At 37.9% G+C, this 24016-nt stretch overlaps 1 protein-coding gene across 2 annotated transcripts in view; it reads right to left on the bottom strand.

The window, feature by feature from the left end:
• The window catches only part of GRM3 (glutamate metabotropic receptor 3), a 215099-nt gene that overhangs the window by 8389 nt on the left and 182694 nt on the right, over window positions 1–24016 (bottom strand). Inside the window, exons 4-6 of one of the 2 annotated variants that reach the window (XM_090286716.1) lie at window positions 17214–18280; window positions 6042–6216; window positions 1178–1246 (exon numbers count right to left, since the gene is read on the bottom strand). In XM_090286716.1, coding sequence (XP_090142842.1) covers window positions 1178–1246; window positions 6042–6216; window positions 17214–18280 — 1311 coding nt within the window. The remainder of the gene's footprint in view (window positions 1–1177; window positions 1247–6041; window positions 6217–17213; window positions 18281–24016) is intronic. The other variant, XM_090286717.1, reaches the window with a different exon arrangement.

The following is a 24016-nucleotide window of genomic DNA, read 5'->3' on the forward strand; positions in this document are numbered from 1 at the left end:
TCTTTCTTCCAGCTCTAATCTCTGTGGTCACAGTTATTAAGGAAGGTGGGCTATATTTGCTTGGAGAAAATCAGCAAAATATTAGAGGTAAAGAAGAAATGATCTAAAGGTTGCAAAAGAGTGGTTGTAAAACACATACAATGGAAACATCAAATAGAAGAAAGGAGAGGGATTAAACATATACAGGGTTACCTATTATAGCTCTCTCTTCTTCCATCCTCAGTGAGGAAGGGAATAAAAGCTAATAGAATGAGATTCCCAGGAATGCTGTGGACATTATTTCGACGGAAAATGGGTTGATATCTTTCAGATTTTGGATGTTCTAGGTATATTCAGTCTGGAAGCGGATGGCTTTGCTGAATACTGTAGGCTCCACCTGCACTGGCCAGTGAGAATTTATGTTTATAACATACCTATGCCTGACTGACTGTCAGTCATTCAGCCTGTGTTACCAAATAACTTGATAATTTGCCTGGGCAGGGAGCACATAGTGTCATTCTGGGACTCCCTGAACTGTAAAGTACAGGATTATTATGTTGTTTTTCTCAACTGGCACTGCAGAGAAAAAAAATTGGGCTTGAAGAATGGCTTGCCCTCTCCTCATTGGGATGTCTTCAATGGCTTGGCCATTGATAAGTGTGAAGTCTGTCCTCAGGTGCTTGCTCCCTGCTGCTATAGCTCTGTGGAAAAGTATACTGTGACTCTAAAAGACTGTTCACTTGACCTTTTCATACCACTGATTTTTTTTATAATGAGAAAATACTTTATAATGAAGAATAATTCTATTAATTGAACAGTTCACACATTACTACCTAGGCAAGTGACTTTCTGCATGAGGTTTTGTCAGAGGAAATCAATCTCCATATTCTCCTATGGCTCCTTGAGGACCCAAATCTGGGCATCATTGTAGCACAGGCCTCCTGGCTGATCTTAATGGTAATGACATACATGTATCTAAATCATCACTGTGAGCAAGAGAAACACACGTCCCCGTCAGAGAAAGACCATTGGGCACACTCCCATTTCTCACCTCTCTCCCCCCAGTCTGTGCTTATACAAACCCACATTAGTGACAACAGCATTCTGACCTGTGTGAGTCTTATAAGCATTTTAGACATAGTTTCACATGCACATCCCGCTTGTACCTTCAAAAGTAAAGTAATGTGGTTCTACTTACATTCACAGCATCCTTTCTTGGTTGCCTGTCTGTTGGAACCGGCTCTGGGAAGCCCCTTTGCTTCTAAAGCTGAACAAAATAAAGAATGATCTCTTTTCTTTCACAGCCAGATGCAGAGTGTTTGCTTATGTGTGTGGGTGTGAGAGCAGCGTTACAAGCATGAGTTTAGGACTTTTGGGTCTCTGAGTTATGCTGCTGTTGGAAGGTGCACTCCCAGTTGCAATAAGCATTTTCTGAGTGGCTAGGTGCTTCTGTGCCATAAATGCCTTCTCTGGAGGGAGCTGGGGAAATATCTGCACAGGGAGGTGGCCACTGGTGTCATGAAGCAAAGGATGCAATTCAAAATACCTCATCCTCTTTGAACCCCGTGCCTGCATCTTCTTTGAGGCTCACCTAAGAGGCCCTCCCTGCTCTGCACCAATACCAGTGGATAAAGGGGACAGGATGGCTTAGACCGAGGTTCTCAAAATGTACTCCTTGGATCACTTCCACTGAACCCGCAGGGGTATCTGTTATAAACCCTATTTCTTTTGCCCCAGACTATGAATCAGAGTAGTTAAAGGTGGGGCCTGAGAATCTCTACTTCAAAGAGCTTTTTTTTTTAAAGATTTTATTTATTTTTAAAGAGAGGGTAAGGGAGGGAGAAAGAGAGGGAGAGAAACATTGATGTGAGAGAGAAACATGGTTTGGTTGCTTCTTTCACGCGTCCCAACTGAGGACCAAACCTACAACCCAGGCATGTGCCCTGACCAGGAATCTAAGCCATGACCTTTCACTTTCCAGGATGATGACCAACCAGCTGGGCCACAGTGGTCAGGGCCAAAAGTTTTTATTCTTTTTTTTTTGTACACAAATATTGGGAGTTATTGGTTCATGTGTATACTTAATGGAGAAAAGTTCATGTTTCCTTTATAATTATTATTCTGACTCCCACTCTGTATTGTTAATAAGACCTAACTATAATTGTTCTTTTTTTGTACCTAGCAGTATGTAAACACTTCTCAAATGATAAGTTTTCCAAGATATCTTTAACCATGTTCTTTCTTTCACGGCTGCTTCTGAGTTTGGTCATGGTTTTCCATCTGTTTGGAGCTACAACTCAGCTTTAAAAATCCAATACTGATACTCTTTTCTGCAATCAACCACCTTAGGGGTTGTCAGAGAGCTCACCTAGGCTCCAAGGTGACATGGAATTTTCACTACTTTTTTGCTAGAGAATAAACTTGGAATTAGTGTGGTTGCACCTTCCAGTCAATGTGACTTCTTGGTATTGCACAGGATTAAGTGTGTCAAGTTGCTGTGATCCCTGGTAAGAGTGCAGTAATGATTAATTTAGGGTTTGGTGAGTGTTTCATAACAAAAAATGGCCACAAATTCTTTGAGAGGTGGGGTCCCCTTAAGTCTGGGGAGGCTCTGTCATGCTCTCCATGATCCCATGTGGTGAGGCATCTCCCCGAAGTGTCAGGAATACAAGAGGAAGCACTGTGGACCCCCCAGATCAGTTCAATCTCAGTTGATACCTCAGGACACCAGTCAAGGCCTCAACAGAGCGCATGAACTGCTCAGCCAAGTCTTGCCTAAATTCCTGACCTACAGAGAATCATGAAAGGTAATAAAAAGGTTGTTATTATAAACTACTAAATTAAGAGGATATTTGCTCTGTGAGAATAGATTACTATTGAATGAGTGGTGGTGGGGCCATCATTTTTACCTCTGGAGGGAGTTAATCAGACAACCAGCAGTAATATTGGTAACCGTAACCTAATATAATAAAACACTGGCATAATACTTGCTGGAAGAACGTATGTTATGTAAAACATATGCTTTACCTAAATGAATTCAGAGCAGTTTCAGGGTTTTTCCTGATTTATAAAACAGCATACTTCACAGTATTTATAAGGGAAATGAATATAAATTGAGCTGAATATATAATGGGGAAACAGGCACTGAGGTATTAAACCCACTGCTTAAATTTTCCCCACAGTTGGTCAGTAACATGTTCATACACAGGACTAGATCCCATAGAGCAGTGGCTTTCATACTCCTTTGATTGCACTTCACAGCAATCAGTGTTTTCACTGGACCTGGCACATATATGTAAACTCTGGAGCAAATGTCATGAAATACTACTTACTCTTATTACATATAATGCACTCTAAAATATTTTATTCTATTTTACTTTATAAAATGCTGGTCAAATATACTGAATAAATTTCATGACCCATTCATGGATTATATCCTACAGTATGAAAACCACTGCTCGATGCTAAGCTTCACAGAACCAGGAATTCTGTCCTGTACACAGGTGCTTAGAACACTCTGGTATGTAGAAGGTACCCAAGCATTTAATGAATGAATTTTATGACAATAGTTCCAACTTATTACAATGAAAGGGTATCAATCACAATTGTGGAAATCCAGTGTCTACTCTTGAATCATTTTATATCTCTGAGTGTAACTTCTATTCACTATTTTCTCACCTAGAAAATGGAGCTTGTGATCCTTAGCACGCAGGGGATAAAATGAACCCACACATATAAAACTATTTTGAATTAAAGATATAAAACTATAAATGAGATAAATGTATTTGTTACTTATGCACTTTGAAATGTCAAGATATATCACATAAGTACTTCCCTTTGTTACTTTAATAACACTTGACTAATTTGGATTAGAGAAAAATTGCTGAAAAATGAAGTCTAAATTTAGACTTTTTAAATAAAAAATTATTTAAAATTTTATTGAGTAAGAAGAACAGTTATAAAATGAGCTGGGTAGATGCCTACCTTGAAGTATTAACTGGGGTATTAGCAAATTGGCACACCGAGTAAAGCTTAAACAGGTCCCTTGTAGTCAACGTACAATGTTTTTGTGTAAACGAATATTTCTGAAACTGTGAAGAGAGGCTTGGTTGGGGTAAAGTACCATTGTTATACCTTCAGAAATGTATTAATTCCTGTGTATGTATTCAAAAATGCCACTATTTCTGAGTGACTGAGGTTTGGATGTATGAGATTTTGAACACTGTCTGTGGAAGACTTACGGACTTCGCTAAATTGTTCCAATAACAACCAAGAGCGCTGAGCTATCAACAAGATTATTTTTACCAGAAGTAAGTCTGCTGCACAAGCTCGGAAAACCTTCCTTTGGGTACCTGGTAAAGCTTACCAGGAACCAAGCCTCATGGGAATTTCCCCAGCTTACATTCTGGGTGAAGTAAGCATGATACAGTAGTTGGGTGCAGAGGCTTTGAAATCAGAAAAACTGACTTTAAATCTTGGTTCTGCCACTTTCTATATGTGTGGCTCTGGGTTTCTTTATCTCAAAGAGTTGTGAAGTTGAAATAAGATACAGTAGGTTTGCACATGTATGAAGTATTTAACACAAAGCCCAGCGCATTGAAAACATTCAATAAATGATAGTTCCTGTTAGATGTTGTTGGTATTGCTAGTAATTGCCACTTTCTTCTTATTTGGAGTAGCTAACTGTTATAGCTGGGCTGCTAGAAAAGAGATTTGTTTGCTCAAGAAATAAGCAAGTTTTTCTAGGATCCAAAGAAAATCACAAGTTTTACCATATTCTGGTACTCAATCATGTGATACCTGAAAATTTAGCTGAAAACACAGTAACGTCCCCACCCTATAGCTGCTCTCAGCCAAGGAATGATGTACACAGCACATCACTGAACAAGAGTTATCAGTCATCAGCCTTTTCTTTGTTTGCTGGGGGAAGGGCTGCCCTCTCAATTTTATACTTTGTCAGAGAAACTGGGGCACTAATGTGATTGCTCACTCTGCGATGTGAGCTATTTTGAACTATCCTTTCTAATTGACTTGAGGCAAAATAGTAAAGTAGTCATTTGTCTCTGTCACTCCAGTCCTTCTTCCTCTCCTGGTTCCACTCCCCCTGCCCCCTCATCCTTCTGTCAGTGAATTTCTCCTATTTCATATCACAGATGAGCTGAAAATGGCTTAAAAGGTTGTCCCCTTTAGGTAAAGTTGTGCTTTAGAAGATGCTGAAGAATTAAACAAATAATTTTCTAAGGATAGTGTTTCAGATATTTGCAGGCCAATCAGAGAGAGAATTTGGGGGAGTTGTCCTGGTAAGCCTTCAGTTCCAAGCGCCTTCTCAGCTGGTTCTCAGCTGAAAAAATATTGTGTCATTGAAATAGAAAAAAATCTATTACAGCATTTTCCAAGGTGTGTTCCATGGGATGTTAGTTGTTTTAACTATTATCAAATACTTTTAAAAGACTCTGCAAATAGAAGTTATAAAGGTTTATTTGCTGTAGAGATTCTCAAAACTTTTAACATGCTCAGGTTAAAAGAGGTGCTTTGCACTTCCTAGGGGTATTTAAGATGCAGCATTTTTCCCTCTTATTTGATTATCTATCTCCGTCTTATAATTTTTCATGAAGCAACTTCAGCATTTATGTGACACAGAACATACTTTACAGAGCACAATCTAGTCCAACTCTCTAGGACAATGAGTAAACCGAGGCAGGGAACAATAAAGTGTTGTGTTCAATGTTACCTATTAAAGTGATTGCAGAGTCAGGACTAGAAATTAGACTCTCTAACTCCACAACATGGTAAAAAATCCTCCTTGCTGTTACAGATTTAAAATCTGTCTTTCCTGTATGTATTGCCAAATAGGACCTTTTACTCTTCTGCTCATCTCTGTATCGCTAGCACCTAGCATAGTACCTGGCGCACAGTGGTTGAACCAGTACTTATTAAATTAAATCGACATTGCTCATGGGGACGAACATGTGTTGTCTGTTCCTATCTATGTCCGTTCCTTCCCCTCCCAGCCTGCTTCCTATGCTATGTATGCAGAGGTCAGTTCCAAGTTCCATACTTACACTGAGAATAAGTGGTCCCACTTCCACTGACACTGAACCTGTTGAGGTGCAGTCTATGCGTAACCACGTTCTTCTGGGGTTGGAACAGGACAATGTGCACTTTAGGCGCAAACAAACAGCCCAGGACCACAAAGCCGCTTAGGCTAACGGATATGCACATGGTTGTTGTCTGCACCTGTAAGAATAAGTTGCCTAGTTAAGCGTCTGGCTGTAAATTCCATCAGGAGGACAACTAAAGAGAGCACTGAAAAAAGACCAAATTTAAAAACTACAAATCATCCACAGTTCTGTTCTTAATAGAAACAAACCAGTGCAGTAATTATTGTATCTTCCAAGTTTGAGATGTTCATGGAAACATTGCTTAGGATTTGTAAGCAAATACTATTTGTGTTGGGTGCTCCTGAATGGTTGCCAAGACTTCACATTGATTTTCATTTTTTGTTTGTTTTTTTTTCTTTATATTTGTATAAAGATATTTCTGCAGCCTTGGCTGGGTGGCTCCATTGGTTGGAGTGTCACCCCATTCGCCAAAAGGCTGCAGGTACAATTCCTGGTCAGGACACATACCTAGGTTGTGGGTTTGATCCCCAGTCTGGACATGTACAGGAGGCAATCAATCAATGTTTTTTTTTTCTCTCTCTCTCCCTTCCTCTCTCTCTAAAATCAATAAGCATATCCTTGGGTGAGGATTTTTTATAAAAAGACATTTCTGCATAATCACTGAATTCAGAATCTTAAATAGTAAAATGTCAGTATTCAATGATGAACTGATCAGATTGCTAATGGTTTCAATCAGTTTGGCTTTTTTAAGGTTTACTGTATTAGGAAGAAATTTGGGCATTTTTCACTTGTCTAACTCTCCTGCTGTGACCTCTGCCTATTAGATACTGGATTTCCTAGTCAATATTGGGGGACACCATCAACTTTCTTATGGGGTACCTATTTTTTAATTACTTCATTGGCATCTCTGGAATTTTGATACATCAGGTACTCACTGTTTAATGTTTGTTGTTCTCAAGGCTCTGTACACCCATCCCTGACAGATAATTTTTACTTTCTTTCTCTTTGCTTCCCCTGAAAATGCACCTCAGAACTAGGTTTTATCATCTCTTCATTCCCTTGCTCTTATGCTTCATCTCTGATTTCATCATTTGTCTTGGCTTCAGCTCCCACAGAATTTCTTTTTGGAAAACTCCCAAATTGGATTCTACATATTTTATTACTTTCAGTTCTGAAAAATGGAAATTATTTATTTCTTCTCTAAGTTTCTACTCAGAGTAGCTATGGTAAATCCTAGAGTAATTTTAGAGCTCTTTTCTTTTTTCCCCAGACAATGCTACCAGATAACATAATCCCTTATAACTTAAAGTATCTGATTTTCTTCTTTATCAAGGAAAGCTGAAGACTGAACACTTAACTAGAGAAGCCATATAACTTTAGACAGCTTCATTCTGTTTTTGATAAAGAAAAAATTCAGGTTACTTGTAGCATAATTCTGCAGACTCTAGTTTTACTATTTATCTGTCTAACTATCTGTGATTCTATGTCTATATGTATGTATCTATCTATGATTCTATGTATGTATGTATGTATTTATCTATCTATCATCTGTCTATTTATTTTTCCCCTCACCCTAGGACGTGTTTTCATTGCTGTTTAGAGAAAGAGAGGGAGAGAGGGAAAGAAACATTGATGCAAGGGAGAAGCATCAATTGATTGCCTTCCGCTCGTGCCCAGACAGGGATCATACTGGCCTGGACTGGGGATGGAATGCACAGCTTTGGTATGGGTTCTAACTGGGAATCAAACCCACAACCTTTCAATTACAGGAAGATACTCCACAACTGAACCTCAATGGCCAGGGCCAGTTTTACTTTAAATGCTCAAAACGCAATCCACCCTTAGTATTTTAAAGCACTTGTCTCCCTTAACTAGTCTAGTGCCCTCCAACTTGGCCCTAAGTTGCAAGCTCTTTTCTCTTTTGTCAGCTTTTCAGAAAAGACTCTACCATCTAATTCCATGATGTAAAAGCCTTGATAAATCATATCTGTGTTATTTACAGTAAGTCCAATTCCTGGCATAGTTTTTTTTTTTTTTACATATATATATAATATAATATTAGAACTGTACTCTTCCCACCTTGGTTTTATCTGTGGAGCCAGTGAGAGAGAGAACAGATATCAGAGTGAGGGTGAAATAAGTTTAAATGTGAAAATTTTCAAGGAAGCCTTTTCAGAAACATTTCTGTAAGACTTTACAGGAGAGACAAGAAGAGGCTTTTATGAGGCAAATATCTTGAAAAAAGCTGTGCTGCATGTCTTATATCCTCCAAACCTTTGAAGGGGGGGGGGTAGCGGGGGGTGGTTGTGTCTAGACCGTCACTTGAATTCTAGAGAGGAGTGCTTCACTGGCCATTCACAGAAGGTTTGAGGTTTTCCTGCAGGAGGAAAATGCTCTGTCTTGGGGCCTGATTCCTGTCATAGATATCTGGAAGGTGAGAAAAGGCTAATTATTATACTTTTGGAGCGGAGCACAGGGACTTACTACTTTATAGTAAGAATTTATCAAAGCAAAGGATATGTGAGTTGTGTGCATGGACAAGATGGGCCACGCTATGAAGAGCTACTGTGGGTAGCCTCAGGCTCACAGGAAGGAGCCTGGAGCTCTTCACTGGGAGTAGTTGGAGGTATGTATATAGTTGAGTGTCCTGGGACTGAGCATGGAGCCGCAAGAGAGAACTCAGATTAGAGAATTAATTGCCAGCCAACTCACTCGAGGATCTGCAAGAGAAAAGGGATGGTGGGAAATTTCTGAAGATCACATGAAAATACCCTTTAATTATCTTCCAGGTATTCTGAGGATGTGTCTTTTACCACTGTGGACTTAGAGATCATAAAGCCATCCAGCCACATAAAAACTGTCTTTCTTCTTCCTATTCCTCTTTAATGAGGGCAGAGAGGGAAATAGCAACCCATGGATTGGGGAGTGTGAGCAGGAGAAAGGAGGAGCCACCACTGCAGGCTCTTTGCCAAAGGCAGATCAAACCTTGGGAGAAAATGATATTTAATGGTAAGTTCAAATATGGTTTTGATAACTACATAGAATTAGGCATTTAAATTTTCCACTGGAAGTTATAGTAGGACTGTATGTTACGTAAGAGCACAAAATTCATAGGTCAGCCATTTCATTCATTGCTCTGTCCCCAGCACCAGAATGGTGCCTCACATCTGGTGACTCTCAGTGTTGGAATGTGTTCCTGGAATCTTCATTCAAGAGTGGGGGATGATTATTTTCACTAAATACCAAAGGAACGATGAGAGGCACAACTAAAGTCCCATTTTGGCGATAGATTATGCAGCATATAATATACCTGTTTTAAATTTGACATCTTTTAATTTTTCTTCTTACAAAGCCTAACTATTAGCTTTATAGGTTCAGTTGTCCAGTTTCTTCACTAAGTTACACTATTTAAAGTATGTATTTATCTAATAATTCTTTGTTCTGTCCCTTTGTATAGTCCATGCTACTTTGTTTCTGTCTTCTTCCAACTCCTAGCAACGTTTGAGGTGGTTAATCTCTTCCTTCTTTTTGGCTTTCTGGACACATCATTCCCTCACTGACTGTTACTTGTGTTAGTTGTCTTTGTTGACTTTTTCTCTTCTACCTGAACTTTTAAGTGCTGGAGTGTCCCAGACCTCAGTTTGGGACTCTCTTTTCTTCGCATCTCATCAATGTCCATGGTTTTAGTACCTCCTATGTTGATGATGTTCAAATATTTATTACCAGATCCAACCTGTCATCTGGGCATCCAGACATATATATTTAACTGCCATCTTGGCATATTGTTTTGCATATATAATAGGCACATCAAAATTAATCTGCAAGCAAAACTTGATCCTTCCCCCCAAGTGTCTGCATTTGAGTAATTGACACCAAATGGCACCCAATTATGCAAGACAAAAACCTGGAAGCCATCCTTGATTATGCTATTTCCCTTATACTTACACATCCAATTCAACAGCAAGTTCTGTTAGTGCTCTCAGATCTCTCTCTCTCTCTTTTTCATCCCTCTACATGTTTTTTAAGCAGAGGCCCTGATTACTTTTGTTCTGGACTTTCTTTTCCAGGATATTTGTATACCAAAGAGCCTCAGAAGATATAGCACCTACCTGTAGAGCAAAGAGCCAGCATATCATCCATTATAAAAGATCCAGGTCTCCTCATGTCCCAGTTCCTTTCTTGTACTGCAACCACTGACTATGCAGCGGTAACCCTGCCCAGTCTGCAGAATGGAACTCAGGAAGTGGATCTCAGGAAACCAGAGCCAGTGCTGACACTCTGGCTAGTGCTATTGCTTTGAGCAATGAAGCTCTTTTTGTCAGCATCAACAAAACTGTGGCAGGTAACATGTTAGCTTGTATGTACAGTAGAATTTCAAACTCTACAGTCTCTGACAGTTTTGCCAATGAGACTGGAATGACTTTTTCAAAGAGGAAGTATGAGGGTCTTATGGGCTGACGAATAGGATTTGAGAGAAGTCTGTGAAAATCAGTAGCAAACATGTTGACCAAGTTGAATGACCAACCAAGCAATAAATAGTGATCCACTTTATAGCCTATTAATGAGGAGGATTTGGGGAGGGGGTCACAGGCTGAGTAACAGGAGGTTTCAGATGGAGCTGCTGGACCGGTGCTGTGTGGTTGCTCGCTCTCCTCTGTGGGTGGGAGTAACTGGGGTGAATTTCCTCCCTATTCTAATTTAGGTCTGCCCAATTCTAACACTAGTACTAAAATTTTTCCTGGGTAGGCAGAAAGGTGTGCTTCCTTTCACATAACAGTTGCAGAGACATCCACCTACACTGAGCGTGAAAAGAGGGACCTTCAGAGAAGGCAGAAACCAGGTGAATTATTTGAACTTTGGTTGTTTCTCCTTGGGAACTGAGGGGGCAGGGTGCATAATGCTTATTAAGGAAGAGTGACAACAGCTGAGCTCTCTTAGGGCTCATCCCCCCGCTGAGGTCGCTCATGCCAAATTTAGATCCATTGCAAGATGACAAGGTCTCAGTTTTTTTGCAGCTGAACCTGGCTGCGAAAAAGAAGTTTTGGTGCTCTCTGTGAGATTTCGCTGAGACAGAAAAATACCTTGAGAAACCATAAATAAAGCACTGACCAGTATTTGGGCTCTTCCTGACCTGGATTAGGTTTAAAGTGCTGACAAAATTGGTGCACTAAAGAATGTAAAACTGATGCAGAGAAATCAAGACAAACTGTTGCAATCAGATGTGACACTGGAAAACTTCCCTAGCCCTTTTGTTAAAACCAGGCAAGACTCTAAGAGACATTATCATGATGAGATAGCAAATGCCCTGGATTAAGACTCCTTTTAAAAAGTTGCTGCTGTGCAAATCAAGCTCAAATTAGCTGAAGGGCACAAAGCATGTGCCCAGGCAGAAAGCATGTGGCTCTGGCTAGTGAGTCAAGGGGTCCTCAACATTGAAATGAAGAGTGACAGTAATGATGATCTTGCCATCCAAATAAGGGTTTCTGGTGCTCAGAAACACTGGACCTTCATGTGGTTGAGCCATGAATAGTTGCTGTTTAAAACTGAAAGCCCGTGTGCCTTACGTACTGGCCCAGGACTGCTCTCTCCCTCCATACTGCCCGATTCCTCCTGACTCTCCACCCTGATTTTAGCTGCTTTGAGGAGAAAGATGCTTAAAGGCAGGACCAAACTCTCCCCATTCCCAAGGCTGGCTGAAGTCCGTGGTGCCAGACCCAGTATGCTGGGAAACTTGGGGAGGGAAGAGCTCCAACTTTTATGCTTTGTTGGTGACAGCCACATCACCATCCTATCCAGACCTGTTAGGAGGAAGGCAGGGAAGAGGCTAAAATAAGGCAGGTGAGGCACTTGCTTCAAATGCAGATTTAAGGGGGCACCAGAAACTCAGTAATCGTGACAAATATTTTATTGCAATCTTAGAAGAATTAAACTTCGTACTAGAAACCCATGATGAACACAGTACCAACATTTTCAATGAGGACAGGCTCAGTAACCGTGCTGTGCTGTGACATATTTAATTTAAGGCAAAAAGAAAAAGTAGTGTTACTGACCCTGTCCTGGTCACTGCCTATGCAGGCATCATCTAGCCCGCTTGCTTGACCTGGTAGAAATTGGGATTTGGGGAACCTACAGAAATGTTGACACTGGTCATGAATAATAGAGCCCTTTGTCTATGAACCCGGGGTCCCCAGCCTTCTCCCAGCATCTCTGACACTGTGGCAGGCTGACTTGTTAGATTGCAAGATGGGTAAAAACCCTTTACAGTTCTGGGCAGGCTCTGTCTTCATTATTAACACCTTCCTGCCAGCTCTGACTGGAGCCCAGCCACCTAACCATTCTCCCCACTCCTGCCTTCACTTTTTGTCATATAGTCACTCCTTTGAAGCTTGATTCTCTTTTTTTCTAAAATATGAGATCATAAAGTGTGAGATTATCAAACTCCTCTGCTTAAAATCTTTCAGTGGTTCCTTTTTTCATATAGAATAAAATCTGTACTTTTTGTGATAGCTTGTAAAGTCCAACATGGTCCAGCTCCCCTGCCTGCCTCTCATATAAAATCACTGTTCTGTTTGCTCATTAAACTGTGGCCATATGCACCTTTACTTTTCTAAGACATTTTGCCTAGAAGTGTTTGTACTTGCTATTTCTTCTGTCTAGCACATGGAATCCCCATGCCTGGCTCTTTCCCATTCTTTAGTGGAGTATTATGAAACAGGCACTATTTATTTATTGTTTTTAATTGAATTTTTGGGGTGACATTGATTAATAAAATTATATAGGTTTCAGGTGTATAATTCTATAACATTCCAATACATCATCTGTATATTTTATTGTGCTCACCACCTCAAGTCAAGTCTCCTTTCATCACCACTTATCCCCTCTTTACCCTCTCCTACCTCTCCCCATCCCCTTTCCCTCTGGTAATCACTATACTGTTGTCTGTGTCTATGAGTTATTATTATTATTATTATTGTTTGCTTAATCCCTTCACTTTTAAAAAAAGAATTGGAGATTCAACATATTTAAAAAATATCTTCAGCATAGTCAGCATGGGAAAATCAGTATTTAGACCTTGTCAAAATTCTGGAATCACTTCTTAAATCTCTTCCTAATGTCGGTCAAGTGCTTCAGCAGTCCCAAACCCATTAATAACCCAGTATCTTGATACTCAAAAATGATGCTTTGTGTAGCAGCATCTCCATCACTGGAGAGACTGCTAAAAATCCAGACTCTTGGGTCCCATCCCTTCTTACTGAATCAAGATCTCCAGGTAAGTTGTATGCACATGAAAGTTGGAGAAGCTCTGCAGTAGCAAAGCCTCCTCTTCCTGCCATCATAGCACTGACCCCTGCATGACTTATCCTGCATTTTTATTCATTTATTATTTACTTTCATCTCTTCCTCCCCTCCCTCCTCAAAAGACTGTAAGTTATAAAAAAGGAGGGACTTGTCCGTGTTGATAGTTTGTTTCTCCAAGGCCCATAATAAGGGCTCAAATATATTTGGAAGACATGAATGAACAAAATTCTCAGTAGTTACTATTAATTCCTTTATGGGTAACTTCCAACCAAACATGGCCTAGTTCTTATTTACACCACTTAAACTCTGTATTGGATCCCTGATCACTCAGTTTGATTCTTATACTCACTGGATGGTTTTGTTGTAACACAGAAGGAGATATCGTGGATAGTTCTCAAAGATCCTTTGAATTTTCAGATTTTTATGTGAGTTCTTGCTTGCTTTGTCTTGGATGCCTCTAATACTTTCAATTAGTTCTGGTTGTTCTAGGCTCTGCTATTCTAAATCCAGCTTCCACATTAAGGATAGATATACCCTTGTGGTGGAATGTAAAAGGCATGCATTTGAGTCTAAAAAAAACATGTCCTATTATTTCCTTAACTGTGCCACCTGGGAAATTAATTATCCTCTGAGTTTGTTTACTCACTTTTCAGTGGGTAATAAACTTTGCTTTCCAGGGTGATAATGAGGACCAGGGAGCTCATATATGCAAAGCATCTAGCTGAGTAAGGTCACAGAGTTCATCAGGAAAGTTTTGTTCCTTTCTTTTCCTCTTACCCTTTATATCATGTCACTTTTTGCTTGAGCAAACAACCAACCAAAAGAAAACACGAAGAATTTTAAAAATGCAAGAACTCAAAGCCCTTAAACACTATTTAGATGAATTCCTCTGCCTGGTACAAGTTGCCAATTTCTATTAGTTTCTCATTAGATCACCCTAACCCATTTTTCACTTGAATATGACCAATATTACTGTGTTCTGCTTGGTACATGTGTATCTTGCCTCAAGAATATTCCCTCTATGCCCTATATTCTCCAATGATTGCAATTGCTCTTGCTCACCAAGGTACAGGGTGAAATCTCACTTCTTCAAGGACTATTCCTGTAAAGACCAAGCTCTTACTGATCCAGTTTCTCTTTGAAACCTGTAGGCATTTAAGAGATTGTATCACCAATTTAATTATAAACTCTTCTGTGTTAATCTTGAATTCTTTCATGCTAGTAATATTTTTCCCAGCTGGGATATAAGACTTTTGAAGATTGGAATCATGCTTTATATTTATTTATAACTCACAATGGGTGGCAAAATATTGTCATAAGCCCTGCTGACTGTTTGATGCCCAAATTCCTCATAGCTGCCTTTAAATTATCGGGTACTTTTCTAATGTTGCTGATTCTATCTGAGCCACATGGTTTTCCTCTGGGAAATTAAAAATCTCAGTCTTGTTCTGAAATTTCTAGAACAGAGGTCCCAATGCCTTTAGGGTCCATGCAGATTCATAAGGGAAGAGAGCCAGGTGTAAGCATTCAGAGGTTGCTGAGAGTGATGGCAACAGGAACAACAATGCTCTGTCTAGAGGCATAGTCACTACTCTGGTCCGGCTAATGACTGCATGTAGGTATTTGAACCCACTTGTTTTACTTTGATCAGAGAAGCCAAGAATCTGGATATTTACATAACTTTTCTCAATTTTCTAACTTTGAAAAATATTTCAAAGAATTTCAAAATAGTGCAGGCCAAACTAAAGACATCTGTGAAACAACAAGAGCATGTGATTCATTAGAGCAGTGGTTTTCAATTTTGGTTGCAAATGAGAGTCACTTGGGAGGCTTTGAAAAATCCTGATGTCTAGGCTGCAGATCAGGCCAACTAAATCAGAATCTCTTGGGCTGTGCTCCAGGTATCAATATATATTTTAAAGCACCCAGTTGATTCAATATGCAGTCCAATTTGAAAACCACTGTCTACCTTTTCATTTCTTTTGTAGGATTGACATTATTTGTAAGGAGTACCTGAGGCCTCAGATGACCTCACTATGATTGAATACCTTAATTAGCATGGAACTCAAACCAAAAACTTCTGCCCCATTGACCTAAGGACTTCTGCCATGCGGTGAAACTTCTGGTAGCTTCGGCTAAATTCCATTTAGTCAGTTGATTTACATTGTTATCATGTTAAAGGAAAAAAGTCATACTTTTTTGTGTTTTAGAAATAAATGTTAATTCCCTCAATAAGATTAAAATTTTATAATGTTATTTATTCTTAGTAGTGTTTCCTGCTCTACGTTGTAATTAGCTTTTTTGAGCATAAAGTTTCATATATCTGGGATAAAATAATTAACGTTGTAACTATTTTGCAGTCCCAATAACCCAAATCACATCCGCTAAGAACTTAAAAAAATCCTTATAGATCTAGAGGAGTAAATGTGTACATGAAGACACAAGATAAAAATGGGGATATTAAAATACAATAACTATGATTCTCTATTTTAATCCCCATACTCTAAAGCTTCAAACTCCCCTATGGTTCATACAATCTGACCTTTGATTTTGCTGTTTCAATTCTGTTTTCTTTTCTGACAAATTTTCAAATGTTTTAATAAGTAGTCTTAAAAACCCTGACATTACCCCAGCATTGAGCTTTTGTTCTTTATTTTTCTTGCTCTTGCTTTAATGTAGTCCATAGGTTTTATTTACATGGCTGTGAATAATTTAGTAGACTAGATACATTAGTATTGCCACTTTCTTGATCCCATCCTTTAAATAGCTTTGTCCTTTTTTGAGATGCAATATTCAAGATTTTAGTAATGTAGGAATTGCTGATAAACAGAAGATTTGGAGACAATTACAGCCTACAGAGACATTTCATTTTGTGAAATCATGGTGCAACAAGGAAACTATTATGCTTTTGGAAAACTTTCATTTGTGACAACTTGAGAAATATAGAGAATAAAATCCATTGCCTCAAAAGAAAGAAATTCTTATATTTACTCACTGAAATATATTAAAATCAAAATTCTAAATGCAAAGCAATGGATGGTTGGTTTCAACAATTTGAGAAATTATGATGGAATGATGATCTGTTTCTTTCAGAGGAGATGGTAATTATACTGAAGCCCAGAAATTTTGAACTATATATCACTCAAAACTGGATGAATAATGATTTAATTAGGCTACTTAGATATATACAGTAAAAATTATAACTAGTTCAAGGATGATATATATACTCCTTATGTCTACAGGAACTGAAGTTGTAGAAAAGATATAACAAATTAATGTTGTATTTTAATATATTTTAGAGAAGTAATGGTGCTTATTTGAAGCTTGAGTGAAAGTTTTTAGATCTTTAAACTGATCCTGGCTTGATGTTATAAGCCTATTTTGATTTATATATCCATTTGTGGTAGCTAGGTCCTCTTGTGTCTAATTTGAAGTAGTCTCATTAGGCTTTTAATAGTTTAGTCTTATTTTCTTATCATTCACTTTCTACATTTAATTAAAAGTTTTAGGGGTATGTGTGAGTATGTATTACATTTTCTCCCACTAGATTATAAATTGCTTGAATGATCATGCATCTACATTTATCTTTATCTCTGTGCCTAGCACAATGCTTTGCACACAGTAGGCACTAATTAAATGCTTTTAAAACACAGTGAATTAATTTCCATATATAATATGGCAGTTCATCATGACGTTAGTAATTACCTACTTAATTGCTGAGCTGAAATAAAGGGAATCTATTTTAAATTCTTCATAACAAAACGGCAGGATAAAATAAAAAGAAAGAAAAGAAGAAAGCATTCAAAGACTTACTCTGTAGTCACTTGATGTCACATAAAATATAGGGAGAAAGGCCAGCCAGATGATGCATGTGGTGTACATAGTAAAACCAATGAACTTGGCTTCATTGAAATTTTCGGGGCACTTCCGCGTTTTGAAGGCATACACAGTGCATAAGATCACCAGGACCACATCATAGGTAAGTGAGATCAACATGCTGGAATCTCTGACATTGCATTTTAAGATGACTGTTTCCCGCTTCTCTGGAACGGTGTACCGCCTGGTGCCTGGAACCTCCAGGATGAGCCACACGGACACCACCACAATTTGCACCAGGATCAGACCCAGGCAGATGAACACCTGAGAACTTGGGCTGATGAATTTTGGCCTCTGAGCGCCATTCTTTACCCCATCAAAGATGCGGGCAATGCAGTTTGTTTTGGTCAGCAGGGCTGAGTAACATATGGCGAAGGAGGTCCCCAGTCCCAGTCGGCGCAATGCGCAGATGACTGGTGACGGCTTGGCAATGAAGAAGAATGTCATGCAATATGAGAGACCAACCCCAAACAACAAGATGTAGCAGAGCTCTCGGCCTGAGGCTTTGACCAAGGGTGTGTTGTTGTGCTTGATAAAAACAGTCACAACCATGCAGGTACACGCAAAACCGAGGCAGGCGATGGTGACTGGACCAATGGCCCAAGCATCTTCCCACTTGATGTAGTCCTCAGGAAGGTCAAAGCAGCCAGATAGGTCTGCAGTGGGCCACTGCCCGAGGCCGCAATCCGTACAGGTAAACTCGTCAGCCAGGTATTCGTAGGGCTCGCAGGGGATGCAGATCCAGCAACAGACATCCCCTGGTTGCATATTCTTCATTTCATTGGGGGCACAGGGGTCACTGCACTGGGAAGTGGGGACTGAGTTCCGGGACCAGTGGATAGAGTCAACATCTAGCGATAAGGTTTCTGCCCAGTGACCAACCTTTAAGTACGAATACTTGTCACCCACGTACTGGAAATTGAACACGTTGTATCGTCCCATTCCATCTCCAAAAGTGTCAAACTTGACAATGCTATCTGCACCTTGATTTGGGTTGAATGGAGCTGTGACATGCAAAGTGAAAGAGGGAAGAAAAGAAAAAGAACACTGTTTAGGTGTTGTAGGTGTGATCAGTTAATTGCTTTGTCATACAATCAGCAAAATTGAAATAACGGAATGGAGATTCCAAGGCTGAAATAATGTATCAATTACCATTGAATTTACATGTCAAAAACTACTAGAGTACTCCCGGAATAATAAATTCATTTACTGAACATTCTTCAGTGCCTCTTGTGTGCCAAGTGCAGGTGATGATCATGAGCACAGTACGGTGTCAGCCTTTAAAGGAGCTTATTGTGAAACAGGAGAACTGGCAAACATGTGGTCATGTTCTCTGTGGTGTGTAAATTTTCACTTCTTGAAAGGTTTCACAATAGGAATTAGACAAAATGTTATATCTAATCCTTATTACACATTTATTTATGTATAGCCACTTAACTATTTTCATGAAAATATACAATTAATAGAATTTTTCTTCTTCAACAAAAAAATGAAAAAAATCATTATGAATATACAGTATGCTTCTTTTAAACAGTTCAGATGATTCAACAGGAAGGCTAATACTGTCATGTTTTTGAGTTTATTCATTCAGACTACACATGTGCCTGTGTCTATATATAGTATGCTCCTATCCACATGAACACATATTATCTGAATATTGTTAAGGCACTAGCAGTATGAAGAAGGTAGGTAACTATGTTTTAAAGTTGTTCCTAACTGTAAAGAGTCAGTGGCCCTCAGTCAAATGATCTGCTCTCAACCTTGCCCCTTTCTTATAGTGCTCTGTGAGTTCCTAAGCAGCAGTCTCTAGGCTGTTTCTTCTGTTCTAGCTGCTGCTCATTGTGTCTTTCTGACCATACCTGCTGCCACTCTGATCACCAATTTTAATGTCATCTACTCTGAACTACTGTGTACATACTATTTCACACTGCTAAACTTTACTCTTTCCTTAGAGGTGGAAGAATGCTGCTTATGTCTACATGATGTGTAGACAAATTGTATTGGTCAGAGTAGACTTGCCTGTATTTATAAATAGACCCAAAATTTTTAAATGACTCAAACACAACATAATTTTATTTCTCCCTTATGCAGCAATCTAAGGTCTTTGTCAGTGGGTGTCTCTCCTCCACACAGTGATCCAGGTTCCTTGTATGTTGAAGCTGTACCCATTCCTGGAGCCTGTTCTCCATCAGTACCTATCCAGTGGAAGAAGGAGAATGTGAAGCAGGTATACCTATTTTTTAAAAGTGTAAATCTGAAAGTGGCTCATTATTGATTAAAAGTTAATTACAGGCCCATGCCTAACTTCAAGAGAGGCTTGGGAATGTGATTTAGCTAACGTGCCCAACTACAACCCTACTATGACACGAGAAAGTAGACTTTGGAGGAGACTGCATTGTCTTACACTTCACATGTTTGCTGGCTTTGCAGCCTCCTCCCTGAGTTCTGTTCCACCATTTCTGGGGTTTATATTGTTTCACCCAGCTGAAAACATCTTATTGTTCCTGGGTCCAGTTATTGTATGGAGGAAAGGCATCCTCAATGAGTTACTTGGGTCCCTGGTGAAATAAAACTTCACATTTCACCAAATAGCCCTCTCCTGTGTAGGACCCATAGGTGTCCCTAGACGGCTAGGTTGGGTGGTTTACAGTAACATTTCATACCCCATATAAAGTCTGTTAGTAAATGCAGTCCATTATGCCACATTTATTCCTCACTCATTGTGATTTATTTTTCTCCTAATGATCTTGTTATCTCACCTGCCATTTGTCTTTACTAATCTTCACCTGGCTTTCTGCCAAATTCACCAAATCCATCACATATGTCTGTGTGTGTCTGTACTCAAGTTCATAGTGAGACAGAATGATATAGTTGGTGAGTTCATGATTTTTGGTTTAGATGAACTATGTGTGATTCTCATCTATGTCTTTTAATAGTCCTAAGTCCTTAGGCAAATTAAACTTTTCGACTCTTCCTTAATCTGTAAATTATAATATAAATGAAAATTATAAGATAATATAAAAATACTAATTAAATTGATCATTTCTGATTTATGACACTTGCCAAATATTAAATTGCATGATATTTAACTCTTTTATTTGCTGTTTCTCTTGATCTATTTCCACCACAGGATGATCTTTTTACAATATAACAGCTTTCCACTGTGCTTTAATAGCTGCTAGGGCAAGTGAACATCAAGTATGAGAGCTTCAGATGTGTTATTATTTTACTCTACACAATCAATCTCCAACAACGTTCAGTTGATGTAATTAGATTTTCAAGAAAATATTTGTAAAAGAAATATGTTTTATACCTTTCACTTAAGTATTTCACTATTTTCACAGCTGTTCTTGAACGTATAGTTTCTTAAAAGTAATAAATTTAACAGGTGAGAAAACTGATAGTTTTGTGTGTTCTGAGCTGCAGTGGGATTATTGATAAGATGGTTGATATGTGAGCTGATTAGTAGCATTAACATCATGGATGTAAAACATTCCTTTTACAAATATTTTCTGGAAATCATCTAATATCATCAACTGAATATTGGGGAAGACTGGTTGCCTAGTTAAGAATAATGAAGTTAATAACACACCTGAAGTTTTTAGACTTGATGTAAAAATGTGTTAAAATATTCAATATTTTACTTACACGTAACATATAAAAAGAGTCCCTAAATTTTTAATGCAGTTTTTCTAAGCATAGAATAAACAAAATTAGTTTGATATAACAAAAGAATTGTCATATGAATTCCTACTCCTGAAAATACAGTAATGTTTCAGTTCCCTTTTTTCTTAATTGTTTGAAAATGTTGAACATTAATACATTTTTTAAAGATCCTAAGTAAGGACTTTAGCTTTGTCTTTTTACATAGCGTTGCCACTATTTATCATGAGGCTCTTTTAAAATAGAAGGGCAGAATATAGTTAGACTTTTTATCAGTTTTCCTCCCTACCTTTTCCTTTTGAAAAATTTCAGACCTACAGAAATGATGAAAGAGAAGTAAAATGGACATAATAGCATTGGAATAATCTAGAATTAACTATTTGTTAAAATTTTGTGACATTTGCTTTCTCTCTTTTCTCTTTTCTCTTTTTGATAAAATGTTAGCTATCAAATATTTGCTATTAAAAAGTATAAAGATATGAAGTATCAACATTAATATAGAGAAAGAGTTAAAAAATTATGGCCCATGGGCCAAATTCTGCCTATTCCCTATTTTGCAGATGAAGTTTTATTGGAACACAGCCTTACCCATTTGTTAGCATATTATCTATGGCTACTTTTCCACTATAACAGTAGGGTTGAGTAATTGCAGTAGGATTGTATAGCCCTAAAATACTTACTATATAATGTGTTCCATAAAAATTTTGCACATTCCTGAAATAGAGCCAAGGGAATTCATACACAGCAGTTTTGAACACACAATTCGGTATTATAATTGCATATTTGCATATTTATGACCCAGAAATCACATTGTTAAGGATATACCCTAGAGAAATGTTTGCACATATGTAGCAAAAACACACAGATGAATATTAGTACTGTGTATAAGGGGGGAAACAACTGGAAACAAATTCAATTTCCAACAGCATTCAAAAATCATTTTGTGGATTATTCAGAATTTTATACTGTTGTGAAATTAAACTAACAAATGTTAAAGAAAATAAGATGAATGTATTTCAATTGTGTTCATTGATATAATGAATTACTAAGTGATTTGCTAGGATATATTGGAAAATCAGTTTATATACAAATTATAATCAGAACAAAAACACTCCCCCCAAATGGCATAAAGACAATAAAAAAACTCAGGATAAATTTAACAAAAATATGTGAAAGACCTATATGAACACTAATGAAAGAGAAAAATACTAGAATAAATGAAAAGACATATCATATTCTTGTATAGGATTTGATTCTCCCTTAGTTGATTTTAATAATAATGATATATAAATAATAAATTTTAATAAAAATAAAATAGTTAAGATGGTATGCTCCCAGTGGAGGGCAAATTGACAAAATTTTCCAAAAATTACAAATGCATGTAACTTTTGACTTTGCAACTCCAATTTGTGGAATGTAACCTAAAAATATACTTGCATATGTGTGAAATGATGTTTTTTACCAGGTTGTATACTGCATAATTTTTGGTAATAGAAAAAATGGAAATGATCAGTAAGAAATAAAATAGAATACTATATAGGTATGAAAATGAGAACACATTCTATGTGTACCCTATCATAGAGCTACAAAAAAAAAAAAAATCTAAGAGTCATATTGTTATCTGTAAAATAAAAACAAGGTGTAATACAATACATTTAATGAATCTATCATTTTTTCTTTCATGTGCATAAGGAGATTCTGGAGGAATACCAAAGAGTAATGATTACCAATGAGCAAGAGATGGGAAATGAGCAGATTCATGGCAAAATTGGGAGACAGTTTTTTAGTGAATTCTTTTGTATACTTTTTGCATTTGAAGCATGTGAACCTATTACCTATTCAAAACATAATAATAAAAAAGGAAAAAATAGATTGACAATTAAGGATTACCAGACATTTAAGTAACCTACTAACCTGAAAGAGAGTGACTGAAGCAACCAGAAAAAGAAACTTGAAGTAAATAGGGGCAATGCAGGGGGCAAAACAAAAGCTTTAAACCAATAATGTGCTCAGAGAGATAAGAGAAGATGTTGTGTCTATGAGTTAGGTACAGTATATTATCAAAAAGGAACCTTCAGAGAACAAGAATGAACTTTTGGAAATGAAGTAGGAGAAAGAGAAATTCAATATAAGGATTGAAAGATAAATTTGAGGAGACTCTCAAAGTTTGACTAAAATGCTAAGATGGAAAGTAGAAAATAAAATGAGAAAATTAGAGACTATTCTGTGAAATTTTAACACTCAATTAACAGACATTCCAGAAAGAGAGAATGAGAAAATAGAGAAAGAACATTATCAAGAGTCAAAGTGAATGGACTTTGCTTAGGAAAGGGTGAAGCAAGAAACTTGTTCATTTTTATGAGCTTTTGGACTGCATGTAAAAATTATATACATGTACTATTTTGTTAAAAATGAAAAATTATAAAGTTAAAAAAGTTTAAAGAATAACTGAGCAGGGTGGAGCAGAACTGTTTGCAAAGTAAATTATGAAATCAGACTGCAGCAACTACAAGTGCTTGATAAGTGGGGTCGTGAACAAATAGTACTTTTGGTAGAATTTGGATTTTTAAGATAAGTTTACCTTTAACTCGATTTGTTTTTTTAAACATCTATCAAAGTATAGTCTGGTGTCTAAATTATTTAAATACATGACACATTTAAGTGACACTTCAAATAAGTGCATTAGAAATTTGAAACAAGATCCATTGTCAGCGGAAGGGCCCTGACGTGGCCTCAAGTCAGGAGGATGGCTTCTCAGTTTACCTCATTATCCAGTTAGTCTGACCCCCATTTCAAATGGATTTATTTGAGAAATTTAAGATCTAGATGACCAGTCCTCCTAGGTCCCAATTGGTAGAGATGAGGCGACTCTATGCCTTACAGATATCACAGGTCAATGGCAAGAGAAAATTAAATCGGCTCTTTATATTTTTCCTCTCAGACAGAAGTGCAATTAAGGTAGGACAATAACGGGACTCTTAACATGCTTTCAGTAATGGAAATATAACCGTCCTGTCTGGGTTCACATTCATAAATACTAATGAAGACTGCAAAAGCTACTGACAGCAACATGGCTC

The sequence above is a fragment of the Furipterus horrens genome, unplaced genomic scaffold, assembly GCF_987537825.1.
Source record: "Furipterus horrens unplaced genomic scaffold, mFurHor1.1.pri manual_scaffold_9, whole genome shotgun sequence".
NCBI classification, from domain to species: Eukaryota; Metazoa; Chordata; class Mammalia; order Chiroptera; family Furipteridae; genus Furipterus; species Furipterus horrens.